This window comes from Rhamphochromis longiceps, linkage group LG23 (genome assembly GCF_057381845.1).
Source record: "Rhamphochromis longiceps isolate RC_006_pf linkage group LG23, R_longiceps_female_GT1.1, whole genome shotgun sequence".
Lineage (NCBI taxonomy): Eukaryota > Metazoa > Chordata > Actinopteri > Cichliformes > Cichlidae > Rhamphochromis > Rhamphochromis longiceps.
Window position 1 is genome coordinate 33,525,007 of NC_140578.1, and position 16,362 is coordinate 33,541,368.

General features: G+C 39.2%; 3 protein-coding genes across 3 annotated transcripts in view; 2 read left to right on the forward strand and 1 right to left on the reverse strand.

The window, feature by feature from the left end:
• LOC146642420 (ATP-binding cassette sub-family C member 4-like) overlaps positions 1-16,362 on the forward strand; it is a 61,176-nt gene that overhangs the window by 10,117 nt on the left and 34,697 nt on the right. The window lies entirely within an intron of this gene.
• Positions 273-4,861, forward strand: LOC146642421 (uncharacterized). Its single transcript, XM_085399044.1, has 6 exons — positions 273-815; positions 2,441-2,574; positions 2,864-3,011; positions 3,127-3,375; positions 3,475-3,745; positions 4,097-4,861. The coding sequence occupies exons 1-6, from the start codon at positions 421-423 to the stop codon at positions 4,295-4,297; spliced, it is 1,398 nt and encodes a 465-aa protein (XP_085255170.1). The 5' UTR covers positions 273-420; the 3' UTR covers positions 4,298-4,861.
• LOC146642422 (uncharacterized) lies at positions 4,654-13,762 on the reverse strand. The gene is made up of 13 exons (XM_085398018.1): positions 13,597-13,762; positions 10,556-10,690; positions 10,014-10,220; positions 9,522-9,760; positions 9,334-9,434; positions 9,057-9,241; positions 8,373-8,567; positions 7,792-7,878; positions 6,853-7,106; positions 6,649-6,774; positions 5,612-5,752; positions 5,047-5,158; positions 4,654-4,871 (listed from the first exon to the last, which is right to left on the reverse strand). The coding sequence occupies exons 1-13, from the start codon at positions 13,760-13,762 to the stop codon at positions 4,654-4,656; spliced, it is 2,166 nt and encodes a 721-aa protein (XP_085254144.1).

A 16,362-nucleotide genomic window follows, 5' to 3' on the forward strand; every position in this document is an offset into this window, starting at 1 on the left:
TGCAGTTCACACTCATGTGAAGCTACTATGGAACGCCAGGACTGCCATAATGAATTAATTAAATACACCATTAAATAATTAATTAAATGTGTCAATAATTAATTAAAATTGGAATTAATTAATTAAATAAATAGTTATGACACATTTAATTAATTAATTATTGACACATTTAATTAATTATTTATGTTTTTCACATTTTAATTAATTATTGACACATTTAATTAATTATTGACACATTTAATTAATTATTGACACATTTAATTAATTATTTAATGATATATTTATTTATTTCATTTTGGCAGTCTTGGCGCCTGGCTCTCATCATGAAATAATTTTATCTGTCAGCCTCACCCATCAAACTCAGGGGGCGGGGTTAACGCTGATCGAGTCAAAACCATTGCTTTGGTCTGGAGTGGCTCCATGCAAAACATCGCAACCGTCATGGGGGATTTTCGTGAAATCGCTCTCGAGTTGGTAAGAGATATTTTAGACCTAGCAGATAATGTTGAAGCAGGAGTTGCTCAGCCGGAGCATGTGACAAATAAAACTGAGGAATTTATTGAAATTCTTGGACTTATTTCCGCACTCTCCAACCAAGACATTGATGGTAGAGTGACTGCAAACTTACATGAAGTACTCCAGCAAAGCATCGCGGAACAGCGGCAAACTCACGGAACGGGACGCCCCGCTTTTGATATACCGATTGACGTTTTCGAGCATCATGTTCTCTGTGGATTGACAGCGAGTGAAATTGCGACGAGGTTCGGAGTGTCTGAAAGGACAATCAGGAGGCGTATGGAACAAAACGGCTTAAGGTATTTACTCACTGAGAATTGAAAAACTGTCTAAATTCTGTAATAAAATTATCAGCGTTGCTCCTTTACCAGGTGCAACAATTAAGTTTAACATCCAGGCAGCCATGAAAACAGAATTTATGCAATTTAACGAAGTTAGAAGTTAGCAGGAAGTTAGCTAGCTAGTTTCCATCTAAGTATAATATTGCATGTTCACACCAAGAGATTTTCTAAATCAAATTAAGATGTACAGCTCTGCTATCACTTCACATAAATGAAGACAGGAAAATAAACGTTTTGTGGGGTTAATGAAGTTGGGCTAGTTGGTATATAATGATGTGCTATGTGATCGCTAGCTACACAGCATAGACACAGTGACCTGTATCAAATAATTAGGTCATTACCAGGCCTCTGAAGAACTTCAAGACATGTTGAGGAGGTAATTTAGCCATTTAAATCAGCTGTGTTTTGGTCAAGGACACATTTAAACCTGCACGACATCGGCCCGGACTTCGAGACCCCTGCTGTAAATGGACAAAACTTCAGTCAGGAGAACAATCGAGATAATCCACCCAGTCATTAATATAGGTTAGTCATTAATATACTGCTGCATGGGCTGGGCTGCAGTTACACCCAGGTTTTAAAAACTGGTTTTTAAAATCAACAGTGGTAATGAAACCCTAGAGAGGCCGACAGTGATCACTAACTGTTTTTAGGGGCTTGTTGAGATTAGATAGACCAAGATGCAAAGCATTAAAACGTGTTAAAAGCACAACAGCCTTAAAAAACACAGAGCAGTTTGAGCGTGGAAGCAGGATTCATCAGGTCATCACTTAGGCTACGTTCACACTGCAGGTCTTAATGCTCAATTCCGATTTTTTGATCAAATCCGATTTTTTTGTCTGCTCGTTCACACTACAAATAAAATGCGACAGCAAACGCGCTCTAGTGTGAACGCTCAAAGCGGCCCGCATGCGCAAAAGAAGATGTCACACACAACGCGCTCTGTTTAGACCCAGAGCAACAGTATTGTTTGACTGATGGCCGTTAATATAAAGACTTCGGTCTTCACGTTTCCCAATTTTTGCTTTAAGTTATTTTGTTATTTACATAATAATGTAAATAACCTAATAATGATCCTTATTGCCGTTTAAGAGAGGAGCGGTGCTTCAAAGGATAGCTGTAGATTTCTGTCAGAATCTGCAGATTATACAGTACAAATAAAATGTTTACGTTGTCTTCCCAACAGTTTCACTGACATCCACACTGGATGGCCAGGAAGCGTTCGCGATGTCTTCTCGGGCGCTTCTCTGGCGCTGATAATTGGCTTCAGTCTTGTGTCGGTGACGTAAAAGGCGGATTTAATGCGACTTGACCGTTCAAACAGCAGTCGCTTTCTAAAACATCGGATATGTATCGGATTCAGTACCACATACGAAAGTGACCCAGATCGGATTTGAAAATATCGGATTTGCGCCGTTCACACTGTCATAGCATGATCGGATATGGGTCGCATAGGGTCAAAAAATCGGATTTGATGCGCTTTCGCCTGCAGTGTGAACGTAGCCTTATAGACCTGATTGTCGACCAGTCTAAGATAATATTTCGTAAACTCCAACATTACTCAGTGTTTTTCATCTGTGTAGAAAGACAGACCTCTATTCATCTGTTACTGATGAGGAGTTGGATCGTATTGTAAATGAAGTCCACAGAAGCCATCCAAACACCGGCTACAAGCTAATGCATGGATTTCTGAATGCAAGAGGTGTGCGTGTCCCTGGTGAGTATAATAAGCCTGTTATTGAAATTTATGAATAAGTGATCTGTTAGTGAGCCAAGCTAAAGTTAAGCTCATGATTGTGTATGTATCCTTTCCTAAGCACCATGATTTGTTATGCAGTTTATTATACTGACACTCTTTCCTCAAAAGTGACCATGACAGTATCACTAACTGATGAATATTTGAAATTCTACTGGTAGATATTTTTACAATATTGGTCAGGTGGTTAATATAGGTATTTCTAATGAAGTGGCCAGTTAGTTTGTGGTTATTTTTGCCCACCTCTCAGTCTCAAGACTGCGGGAGTCTTTACGCAGAGTCGATGCAGAAGGAGTGAACATCAGACGTCTACGGCTGCATGTATTAAGACGACGGCAGTATTCTGTTCCAGGTCCAAACTCCTTATGGCACATTGACGGCAACCATAAGCTAATAAGGTATCAGTGGTATTGACATAGGAATCATTAACCATATTATAGATATTTTAAATAATTGTTCTACAAAAAGGTTGTTGTTTTTTTTTGTGTGTGTGTTTTACATATTGTCTCACAGATGGAGATTTGTTGTCCATGGTGGCACGGATGGATTCAGTCGACTAATTGTCTACTTGACAGTGGCTGGCAACAACAGAGCTAGAACAGTCTTGGAGAGCTTTATTGCTGCTGTTGAGCAGTACGGACTGCCATCAAGGGTTCGGTCTGATAAAGGTGGGGAGAATGCCGATGTAGCTGAATTCATGATCAGGAGCAGAGGCACCAACAGGAACTCTCACATCACAGGCCGAAGTGTCCACAATCAGCGGTAAATAACATGTTTTGTTGCTGTGTTATAGACTCTACCAGTGTAATGCTTTATGAAAATTACATCACATAAAAATTTTCAATTTTATTTTAATCACAGAATAGAGAGGATGTGGAGAGATGTCTACGAGCATGCCCTAGACCTTTTCTATCAGCTGTTCACTTCACTGGAACATCAGGGAACACTTAATCCAGACAGTGAAATCCATCTGTACGCCTTGCACCGAGTTTTCCGTCCACACATACAGAGCAACCTAGACTCTTTCCAAGATGCATGGAACAGTCATGGTCTTAGAACTGAACGGAATCAGTCACCACAGCAACTCTGGATAAGATACAGAGACCAAGGCCCCGTGGAGGATCCTTCAGAGGTTAGAGAACAACCCCCTTTTAACAAAGTTAAAAAAAATAAATAAATAAAAAAAAAACCCTGCTACATACTGTTTAGTTTTTGACTAGGGGAGAAAACCCATGTGCTAAAAGGTGATAGTCAGCGATTCAAACCTAAGCTCTCCAACGTTTTGAGCTAAGATTTCTTTGTCGCATGTACATTTTTCTAGCCTATGCACAATTGTACTGTTTTATAGTATTTGATTGTTAACATATTATTTAAATACTCACCAACATGCGGACCAAAAAAAAGTCCCAAATAGGTTGTGCAATGACCTAAAGCATTATTAAAGTAGTTGTAACTACAACACTAAAGATTATTCCACGTTCAGGTTTCTGAAGACTACGGGATTGACTGGAACGGGCCTCACACTAACCATGGAGGCGCTACATCAGTACCTGACATTCAGCTGGGCCGTGAGCTATCAGATGAAGAGCTTGCTACTTTGCCAGTTCCAGGAGTTTCATTGACAGATGCAATCGGATCTTACTTGGAGACCGTCCAAATTCTGTCAAGAACCATAGGAGACTGATATACAATCCAAGCTTTTTATTTAGCATGCTAAAACAAACAGACATGCAATGTAAAACAATTTACTTCCCTCACATAATCTTACAAGTTCCTTTCTTTCTTTCAAGTTTTTCCCCCATCATGACATTTGTCACATAATTTTTTGGTTAACAAAATTATAATTTGTTTTATTGTAATTGTGGGGAAAAAAAAAAAAAAAAAAGACATGACAGCTTGGGATGCAGAACTGCTGTCTCTCCCATTTTATATCAAAATGTAAAATTGCTTTTTAGAAAAATGTGAACCATTAAACATGTGTTTCATTCGCCTTTGGTTGCTTTCTGTTTGAACTATGGCGAAATTTCAGCCTGAAAAATCTTAAACCAGTCCAAAACCTGTGTGTGCACTATTTATTGCAGAAATAAGTGCTTCCTCGAAGTCTTGGTATGTCTGGAAATGAGCTGGCAGCTTTAGCGTTTCAAAACAAGTAGACGCTGTCGGAAAGGTGCCACCAGAGATCTCCACATTGAGTTCAGGAGGAAGCATCTCCCAGCCAACCCAGAATTTCATCAGTTGGGCCAGTCTACTTGATGAAGCTAGAAAGTCAGAAATGGAGTTAAGAAAACATTTAGTTAATTGTTCATCATGCTGCAGAGAATATACAGTGAAATTATGAATTTCATACATTATAACTTTAAATGCTTATTATCAAGCATTTGCAATATGAGCAATAGCTTTATTTAAAAAAAGGAAAAAAAAAGGTGCCTATACCAGTTTCAATGAAGATCCGTAAAAATCCAGTGATGCGGCACATGGACTCAACATCAAATTCCTCATCTTCATCACTATCCTGAGCTGGCCATGTGATTTTGTCTATTACCATCTGATAGAACATGGAAGAGGACAACTTAGTCTAAAGTACTGGTGAAAAGAATATATTTTACCATTTTTATTAATAGGAAACACCAACTTCAGTATATTATATCATGGAAAGTTCATCAAATACATTTATAAATAAGGTCTCATAAATCACTGGTCCCCAACCCCTGGGTCACGGAACGGTCGGTGAGTCATGAGGTACAGGGCTGTGAGAGTTGATGCTCAGGTGTGAAATTTATGGTTTTCAGGGTTTTTATCGTTAACTCGGTATCCTTGGTTCTTTACCCGTGTGCTATGAATACATCTTTTTTTGTTAGCGGTACTGGTTTTATTTTCTTGTATTAATCCACTACAGATTTAAGGCTGGTCTCTAAAAATACTGTCGGACATAAACCATTCCATGGTGCAAAAAAGGTTGGGGACCGCTCTTATCAGTGATGAGAAAGAACTGGTTTACCTGTGGTGTGAACTGCATTTCTGCCATTCGTGGGAAAAGAAGCGGGACAACATCTGGCCTACTCGTTAGCAGGGGCCATACCATGACATCCTTGATTCCCTTTCTCAGCTGTTTGAGTTGGCGCATGGTTCTCCCAATAACCTTCCAGGCAGAGAGACACAAGCCATAGTATAAGAACAAATATCCTCCTGAATTCTACACAAGTTGGCACGGTAGAGGAAATTTACATGAAGACACACTGACGTGCTTTGCCATATCTATTTACACTGTAGTAGACTGTATACACCAAAGACAAATATAATAAATTTGCACAGTTTACAGTAATATACTCTTCAATTCACACACACATATTTTATGGGGGCTTTGTTATTTTCCCAACATCAAACCACATTCTGCATTAAAAAAATAAATAAATAAAAAAAATTGCTAAGGTAACTTTTTTCATTAACTACAATGTGTCTTTAATGCCTATTTAAGTGCAAAACGTGGTAATGCAGACTTGAGATAACTGTTCTGCTGAAGGCACAACTGATGGGTGAGTGGGAGGATTCCCTTTCTAAATCAAGTAGTGATTTGGAATGTGTTTATTTTAAGAAGGGAATTTTAAAAACACAAACATACATTAAATTTTTTACCTGCTGTCAGTATACTACAGACTGAAGATATTTTATAAAGGGATTTCTGTATTTGAAGTTTCATCTTGTGTGCGCGCATTTGTGGAATTAGGGTGTGAGTGCCAACACTTCCAGGTATGAAGGACAAGGTCAGCTTTTGGTTATGAAAAAATATGTGCATGATTTAAGAAAAAAAAAATAAAGAAGAAGAATTTCAACTTGACTGGGAGAATGGTAAATTTTAGTGCTTAAAAACCCAATATTTACAAACCTAATTTCGGCACTAATAAAAAGGGGGGAAAAAAAGGAAACATGACCATTGCCTGCCAGTGTAGAATAAAAAGCTACTCTATACAAATCCGTCTGCTTATTAATTTCAACAACTACAACAATGTCTTTGATACTTAACCAGCAAGAACCTACCGCATGCACTAGAAGTTTGTTATGCAGCCATCTCCTATTTGTTTTATTTACTGCAGGGAGATCCCAAGACAGGGAAAGATCAGAGACTGTGTCTTGCTGTTCCTGAGTAAGTTCTTCGAGTTCAAGCTAAAATTAAGATTAAACAAGTTATTGTGGTAGTCCACACACTGATTGTAATTCAATAATTTTTTTAATTTTACATACCATTTGTATGATACTCCTGATGTGCAGATCAGGACAGTCTTCTATAACAATTGTTGCCAATTCCGGGTCACCATTGAACAGCACGTGAATTATTGCAGGACTTAATCCTGTGACACGGGGACCATCATGCAAAAAGGTGTGGGCCAACATCCTTCCTGCAACCCGGAAGAGGCTGCTCTCGATAAGTACCTCTGATGTTGCTGGGACCAGATGGTCCGGTTCACCCTCAAATAGCAGTGTTCGACCCATTCCTCCTAGAAGTACCAAGAAAGCAGAGTTTTCTTTATTTTACTTTTTTAAATTTGCCAGTGCTTTATGTAAAACTGGATTTTCAAAATTATCACAAGCTTTAAAGCAAGGAGAGTGAGGTAATTATGATAATATATACCAATATTATCCTTTAGTTAATTTCTAAAAAAAAAAAAAAAAAAAATCCAGACACAAACACCACATAAGAGTAAAATACATTTAAAAGTGGTGAAATACCGTGTATATAGAATTTATTTTACTTATGTATTAATCACATTATTTTATCGTATAATGCCTTGGTGCCACTGGATTTTAACAAGTCTCACACTCATACAGCAAGACAAATGATGGGGGTCTAGTAAGGAAGTTAGGGAAGCAGACAACTCCACAGGAAGAGTCTTGTCTCTTCGAGGACTCTGGGAGGTAGCAAGGGAGTGTGAACCTTAAGGTGTGAAACAGCTGTGTACTGCTTTTGTTCCTGAAAAAGGTATTTAACTGAGAGCCATGCTGGGCTCAGAGAGACTCTGCTGACCGTCTGTCCCGCGGACATGCAGGCTCCACCAAGCTTGGTTGTCTGTTCTTTGTGTGTTTGGATTAAAGAATGTTAGCTACCGCTCACCGCTCGTCTGCAGGCTTTCTTTAATGGAAAAATTCCACAACAAAAGCATATGAAAATAGTGGTACACTTACCAAGATCTACTCTGAATCCAAACTGGAGTTTGGATATTATTGTTGTCACAAAGTACCGCATCACCCCTTGTCCAACAGCAGCATCACCTGAAATAAAATACAGATGATTACACTGTACAAAAAAAAAAAAAAAAAATGGCTGAGTATTATTGCCAAACCTATTTAATTAAAAACATTGTTTTGTTTTTTTTTTAAAGAGAAAGCAATATTATTTTGGTTGGAATCCTAGAATCCTGACCCTGCCAGAAAACAAAAAAAGAGGAGTATTGTACAATACACATTTATATTAATAGTGGTAAGGTATATTATTTAGGACCACTGGGCCCATTCACAACCAACTTATTAACCTGTAACAAATTAAATTTTTTTAATATTCAATTCAGTTTTTCACAGTAACAGGGCTAATTCTGTGTGATAGAGTAAAAACACTATAACTGTCATTGTAGTTAGCATGATTGGCCAACGGAGCTCATCGTATGATGCATTTCAGCCACATGAAATCAGTAAGCCACTAAGACAACTCCATTGAAAGACATTTAACTAATTTAATTTATTTAACACAATAGATTTCTATTACTAACCATCAAGGGTACAATGAAGTGGACATGCCCATTCTTGTTGCCGTTTATAGAATGAGAGAAGTGCCCGGTCTCTGTCCTCCTCAGAGTCCCTCACATCCATCCTCAGCTGAAGTGGTGTCCCAGATGCATGTTCCCGAAGTAGATTTTCTCTGAAAACTTTGGCAGCATGAGCTGGATCTTTAATCACCACCCAATCTAGACCGCAAAAATAAATGAAAAAATTACACATAGAAAAAACCTTCTTAACATGTTACATGCAGATATGCATTCCTTTACAGTCAAAGATGAAGAACACCTGAAAAATGTCATTCAGTGCAGCACCAAAAGGCAAATGGCCTAGTACCTATATAGTGTTTTACCACAAACACTAAAAGGCCTTTATGCTACAGTCGCATTCACCCAATCAATCTTCTAATACATATTACCAGAAATATTCTAAATATTCCATTTCTGCACAGAATGAGGTTTGATTCCTGGTTTCAGTTACCCTAGCATCACTTTCAGGGTTTCCAAACAACATTAAGAACCCAAGAAAGTATTTTAACATTAATAGTCATGAATTACATTGTTGATTACATGCAGTACTACTTATTTTAAAGTAATTTTATTAAAGGTAATATTTTTTTTACTGAATGAATGTAAGTTGTTTGCAAACTTATAGCACCTCTATGTGTTTACACAGACCATTGTCAGGTTCTTTGTGAACAAACTCCTCAGTACCAGTTACTACTGGTACTACTGCACTTTGAGCTGAGGTTTCTGATGTTTCAGGCCTAACTGGCACACTTTCACTGACTGTGGCTGGCTCTCTATCATTTTCTTCAACATGGCCTCCCTCTCGTTCTCTATGTGATTCCTGCGTGGATGTCCTTGAAGTTAACAAAATTGACATAGTCATACTCTCTCATTTTCCTAATGTAAAATGAATATGTAGTACACATATGTCTTTGTTAGTACATACCCAGCACAGCTGTCTCTGTGCATTTTTATTTCAGAAAAGGAAAATTCCTTCTGACAAGTAATACAGGAGATGAGTGGACCAGAGGCATGACCTGAGCTCTCCTAAAAGATAAAAAACATCCATTTATAAATTTAAATTCCACAATGCTATTTATTTGATGACAATGATGACAATATAGATTTATGTACACAATCAAAGTGCAAGTCCTGTTGAAGTGGACGGATGTAGATTGTAGCCTGCCCAATCATTGCAGATGGGTCTTTCAGATACCCAATGGTATATCCAGTGCTGGGACATTGAAGCAATGCAAGATTTCGACTACGAGTAGATCCTGTAATTTTTAGAAACTCAAATCCTCCCCCTTCTTGGAGCTTTGGAAACACTTCCATCAGTTTAGTTCTTACAGTCTCGGGATCATTGTCATTCCCTGTATTTAAAAGAATAAACAGATAATATCCATTCAATCAAACACCCACATATTTGAAAACAAGCCAGTACTATCTAATAGCCACAAAATAACAATCACACAGTTGAAATTTAAGTCCAATTTAAATTAAAATGACAAAATATTTATCACATTCACGCTAAAAATTATAAAAACAAAAAACAAACAAACAAAAAAACCTACAGTGAACCACAATCAAAACTGGGCTCTGGTAAATTTCTACTATCAGACTTACCTGAAAATGTCACTTTTTGCTCTCCAAGTCCTGCAGCATGGAGGTCTGCTTTAAGCTGAATGCTTGGAACTTTGTTAGCCTTGTGATCAGCCAAGCAACAGAACGTATGTGTGTAGCTTCTTCTAGGTACTAGGCTCTGTGCTGACCGTCTTATCATATTTCTTCTACTCCCACCATTATACGGAGCAAAAAGCCTTGCTAGCTCGGCTGCAACACAAAGAAAATATCCCAGCGGAACAGACCACCAGTCAGCTACAACAGTCTGAACTTTCAGCTTAGCATCATTTTAAACGTCACTAACGCTACACATCAGCACCAGGCATGGTGCTGCAAAATAAGGGCGTTTTACTGACTATCTAGTTTCATGCCCCATCCACACACAACGAAAGTGAGTCACACACAAAGCATAATTAGCTAACTACCACACATAAACCTAGGTGCACAACCCCCGCCCACTGAAATTTAGATGCTCATATTGATTGCTAAGATTTAACTGTGTGCTAAGTCATCAATTAGTATAACACGTGGCTGACGTTACTTACTTTGGACAGGTGTATGTAATGGTGCCGCAGGTATCTGCTGTGTCTGAGCTGACGGAGTTGGGGAATTTGTCCTCAGAGCTTCTTCAATTAAATTCGCTGCTTCTCTCAGCAGCTCCGGACAGCTTTTTGACATTTCTCGTACACGTCGTGCAATGTATCAATTGAGGTACACAAGTATTGTCAAGTGTCTTGATTTTTATGGCGGCAACTTCTTGCTTCCAACTGCATAGCGCATCCAAGCAAAGTTAAAAATGAATATCACCACCTAAAGGATCGGAGTGAGATTTACTGGGAGTACATCAATCTATTATCAGGGATCGATCTGTCTGGACTTGCTTTACAGTTTAACCAATCAGATGTCAGACAAGCCACAGGGAGAGCGTTAACCCCGCCCCCTGAGTTTGATGAGTGAGGCTGACAGATAAAATTATTTCATGATGAGAGCCAGGCGCCAAGACTGCCAAAATGAAATAAATAAATATATCATTAAATAATTAATTAAATGTGTCAATAATTAATTAAATGTGTCAATAATTAATTAAATGTGTCAATAATTAATTAAAATGTGAAAAACATAAATAATTAATTAAATGTGTCAATAATTAATTAATTAAATGTGTCAATAATTAATTAAAATGTGAAAAACATAAATAATTAATTAAATGTGTCAATAATTAATTAATTACATGTGTCATAACTATTTATTTAATTAATTAATTCCAATTTTAATTAATTATTGACACATTTAATTAATTATTTAATGGTGTATTTAATTAATTCATTATGGCAGTCCTGGCGTTCCATAAGCTACAGCCTCCCCCTTTAGTCTCTGTCATCCTTCTGTTCTTGCAAAAACAAAAACAAAGCAAGACAAAATATCCACCCTTCTTTTACAGGCTGGGTGAATTGTTGTGGACATTTACTAATCCTAAAGTCGGCACCGTTTTTGTCTCAGTATCAAGTCAGTTAAAACTTTTAGTCGTCAGTCCATCACAGTCCAGTTACATGCATACATCCACACACATTCATACCAGAAGTTGCTGATAATGGAGTCTCACGCGCAACCTATTCGACCCTCCATCACCAGCAAGATGACGTCATCATTTTAAAGGAAAACAGTTCCTTGTTTTTGGACTGGATTGACTCGCTGCAATCCTTTCAGGCTCAGGACTTCTCATGTGATCAGTGTCCCATATAAGTGAATTTCTCCCAAGCCCATTATAATCATGGAGAAAAATACTTTGCGACTGTTTCCAGTAAGAATATTTTATAGCGCTTTAAAGTTCAATCTCTCAGGCCTGGATTAAAGAGCTGATTTGTTAAATCAGGAACTCACAAAATACCAAAATATCACCACCGGTGGATCACACCTCTCAGATGTTCTAATTTCAGTGCACTGTAACAAAAGCAAAAACAAACGTAACCAATAAAATACCCATATAATAACAAATACTGGGGCCCATTGCAAACATGTCCAAGCATAAAACCATTTTTCTCTCTCTTAGAGAAAGAAAACAATCCAAACCTCACTGATAAAATCAACCTAGTGTCAAGAAAAACCCAGAAATCAACCAAAACTTCACCAGAAAGTTTTCCTCGCTCCCGGGACAATATTGCGTAGGAATACAGGTACCGTAACTCCTTTTTGCACTGGGAAAAAAAACATGTTGGATTTACTTGATTCAATAGTGGACACTGGTTGCACACAAATGTTTTGCTTTGGCAGAAACTTAAACAACTGAGTTAAATCAACACAACCTTTTCATATTCAGTAAACCTGTGCATTTTGTGTTCATAAAACACGATTGAAACATGTTCAGATGGAGTAAGTTGAGCTCCTGGAATATTTTAATCCTTCAATTCTGTCAGTTTATTTCAACACTATTCAATAACTTTTATCCAAATACTACTTGGTCACTTAAATACTACATGTTGTCTTCAGATTGCATGCGGTTCAACAAAGTCTAGATCCTGGTTGCCATAAAAATTGAATGGATCTACAACAACTACCATCCTCCTATCTTTATCCTGGTTGCAGCAGGGCCGGGAAATAACCCTGAAGTGACACGTTACCAGGCAGGGTACACCCCGGACAGCCGACCAGTCTATCAGATAGAAACAAACAGCCATTTACCCTTACATTCATGGATAATTTAGAATCATCAATTAACCTAGCTCTAATAACTGCATAAATTTTTCTCTCACACTGGAAACCAGAATTTCGTACAGATCTTTAAAGCCTGAGGCAATTGTGTTAAATACACGCGAGATGCTTACGTAAATCCAAGGGCTGGCCCCTTTTTTTTTTTCCAGTGTGTTCCTCCTTCAATTAAATCTCAATCACAAAAATGTGGCGCTCCGAAATATAACTCACACCGTTAATTCATCATTTTCACTCTGTACCACTGCTCCTTATCAGGCTGTGTGAAGCACAGTAAACAATTCAGTGGAGGCCTTAAGCCATAAACAGACATCACGCACAGACATTGTTTTCATAACCAAACCGCCTTAGACCTTGTCCCCTAAATCTACACAAGTGCCCTCTGGGTGACATGAAATGCATTTAACCAATAAACAATCAATGGCTTCTTGTTGTTGTAACAGATTCTGTATTTGGATGTTTGTGTGCAGCATTTTGCGTGTCAGCATAAGCATTTGTTAGTAAAGCATTCTTCATCGCATCAGCGTGTGTGTGTATCACTCTTCATTGCACAAGCGTGTGCATGTGTGTGTGTGTGTGTGTGTGTGTGGATCACTTCTCAGTGAATTGAATCAGCATTTCGATTTGTGTGCGTGTGTGTGTGTGTCATTTCTCACTCAATCAACGAGTGCATATGTGTTCATATGTGTGTTTCTCTTCATTCTGAGTCAGTGCATGTAGATGTGTGTGTTTGTGTTCATCACTTTCCTGTTCTGGTGTTCTGGGTAAACCACGGCCTGAGGCGTGCCCTGGGGTCCATACTGGTTCTGGCCCCAATTGAGGCAGTGCTTTTCTCCAGTGTCCTGCATCTTCTCCTTGTTCCGCTCCTCCTTAACTTGACCCTTTTGCTTCTGTAGCTCCTTCAGGGCTTGCTCCTGCTGTTGGAGCTTCTGGTCAGGTTTGGCGACCTCCTGCTCCAGCAAGCTCCGGCCTGATTTCAAGTCCTGTGTCTGGGACTCCAAGCCTGACTGATGGGTTCGATTATCAGCCAGCTCCTCCTGAGCCATGCTCAGTTTCTGCTCTGATGCCTTGAGCTCTTACTGGGGGCAGAAACCTCAGAGTCTTTTCCGTACACGTCAGATTGAAGTCCATTGATGTTTTCCTTGCTTTGCTCCACGGCCTTCTGCAGCTCTGCTGTTCGGCTCTTCTCAGAGGTCAGCTCCTGGCCGGGCCCCGACACCTGTGCCTTCAGCTTATTTTCTCCTGGTGCCTTTGTCCATTCTGAGGTGCCTCCTGACCTCAGTTACTCCTCCCGTCTCTGGCATGCCGTTTTTGCTGCCCGATCATCCATGTTGGTCCGTCACTGTCCTGCACAGTTTTAATGCAGAGTTGTTAAGGTCAGCATTCTTTTGCTCGGCCTCACTTCTCAACCGGGCTTAATGGGCGTCTCGTCACAGCTCTGTCAGCTGAAGCTGTCTGGAAATCTCCCCCGTATAGTGAAACGGGCCTTGGATTTGACGCTCTCCGTCTCTGCTGCATGAGATCGTTTTCCTGCAGCAGTGTTGACATTTTCAGGTTGTTGTTGTGGATCCAGCTGCTGTAGCATTTGGTCAGGGTCACATCAAAGATGGTAGAGGAGTGAGCAAAGATGGTAGAGGGGAGAGCAGGAGTCCAGGTCAGCCTCGGCTTTCCGGGCCGACAAAGCAGCCTGTAATCAAGCATAAAGAGAAAAAACAAAACAAAAACAGACGAACAGGAAAATGATGTTGTGTTGGCTGTGTTATTCAGAGAGGGGAGAAACAACGGGGCCACACAATAAATTGTGTGTCAAAGATTTAGATGTTGGATTGGTGTTTGCTATGGGTGAGGTTGGACCAGCCTTAATCAGTGTCTGAAACATCAGCCTTGTTGGAATCAAAGTTGAAATAGTTGTTTCTTGTATTTGCTTTGTGATACTTAGAATTAATGTCTAATAGAAAAATTATTTAACCCTTATGTAGTACCGTAGTGCTGATTGTCCACAAAGATGAAGCAGGCACAAAACTGCTAGACACACTCTTTATTATCAAGTAGGTGTGTACATGATAGTGGGGAAAACGCGGCTCTGGAGCTGCACAGAGTATAAAGGAGGTGAGATTTTGTTTATTCAGCATCAATGCTGGTGTTGATTCCTGTTCATGCTGTGGGGTTCCTTTTGCAAAAGTTTGTTCAGTAAATCTCAAGACAGTTTGACAGTCTCAGTGTTCAGTTTATTTTTCCACCACATGTTAGTCCAAGTTTACACGGCACAATGGTTAGCACTGTTGTCTCACAGCAAGAGTGTCCTGTGTTTGAATCCACAGGCCAGTTGCACCCTTTCTGTATAGTTTGCAGGCTCTCCCCTGTGGCTTCCTCTCACTGTTATGTGACGGCTGTGTGCAGGCAGGAGAAGGACCCAAAGTGCAGACTCTGGAGACAGAAAGTAACTAAAAACAGCTTTAATGCTGAACTCAAAAGGGTAACAAACACTAAGAATACAAAATACACCTACGCAGACAAAACACACAGCAAGATAAAGGTAGATCACAACAATGACAAACTGAAACACAGGGCTTAAATACATAGAGGGAGCAATCAGGGAATGGACAACAGGAGGGAAACACGGCTGGGGCAAATCAGAACTGACAAGACAAGGAAGCGTAAACTGAACACACTGAGATAAGACGGAGACCTTCAAAGTAAAACAGGAAACACATAACACAGACTGAACAAAGACACAGACTCACATGCAGGCACTGCAACAGAGGGAACAGAGACGTGGGACCAGGGCAGACACAGACACTGACTGGACACGGGGATATAGTGGACAGGGGAGACAGCAACTAAGGATTACACAGAGACAAACCATAAGACATGACTCTAACAAAAACCCAAAGACTAGAAATTATAAACAATATAATAAACTCAAAAACCCTGGGTCAACGACCCAGGCATCCTAACACTCACAGTTGTTACTGGTTACTGTGTTTGTGAATGTGAGCGTGAACAGTCGTGTCTCTAAGCCCTGCAACAGACTGTCAACCTGTTCACTCTGACTTTTAGCCATAGTGCCGAATTTGATGGATGGATGTAAAACCAAACTCTTTTTTTTTTTTTTTTTTCCCCCCCTCGTGGCATTTTCACGAGCACTATCATTTTAAGCCATCTATATACTATTTAGTTGTGACTTTCACATTGTGTTGCTGCCATGTTTTAACAAAACAAGATTTAACGTGTTTAGGTTACTTCTGTATATGCTGAAAGCCAACAATCCAGAAAGAAATTTCCATGTAAAGCAGTTTTGTGTATTTTCTGCTTCATCTTTGTGGTTTTTATTTTGTGACCTCTGGGAAATCGTAAATAATGGTGATTCAGAATTCAACCCTGTCAAGTGAAATATTTCCTACATGATCAGGAGCCCTTGTGATGTTTAACAGTGAAGGACTAAAAGTACAGTAGATGAGTAATACTATAAATTAGACCTTTCTTATTTATCTTATGAAGCTAGAAAAGCTGTGCCTTGTGATTATCAGTCAGTAAAACTGAGCTTCACCAACTATAAATTCCAAGTGAACTGATTGTAGAAAGGCTGTGATGGTGTCTTTCAAGTGAAATTTCTTGTAATGTAGGATCTGTATTTCTTGTACTG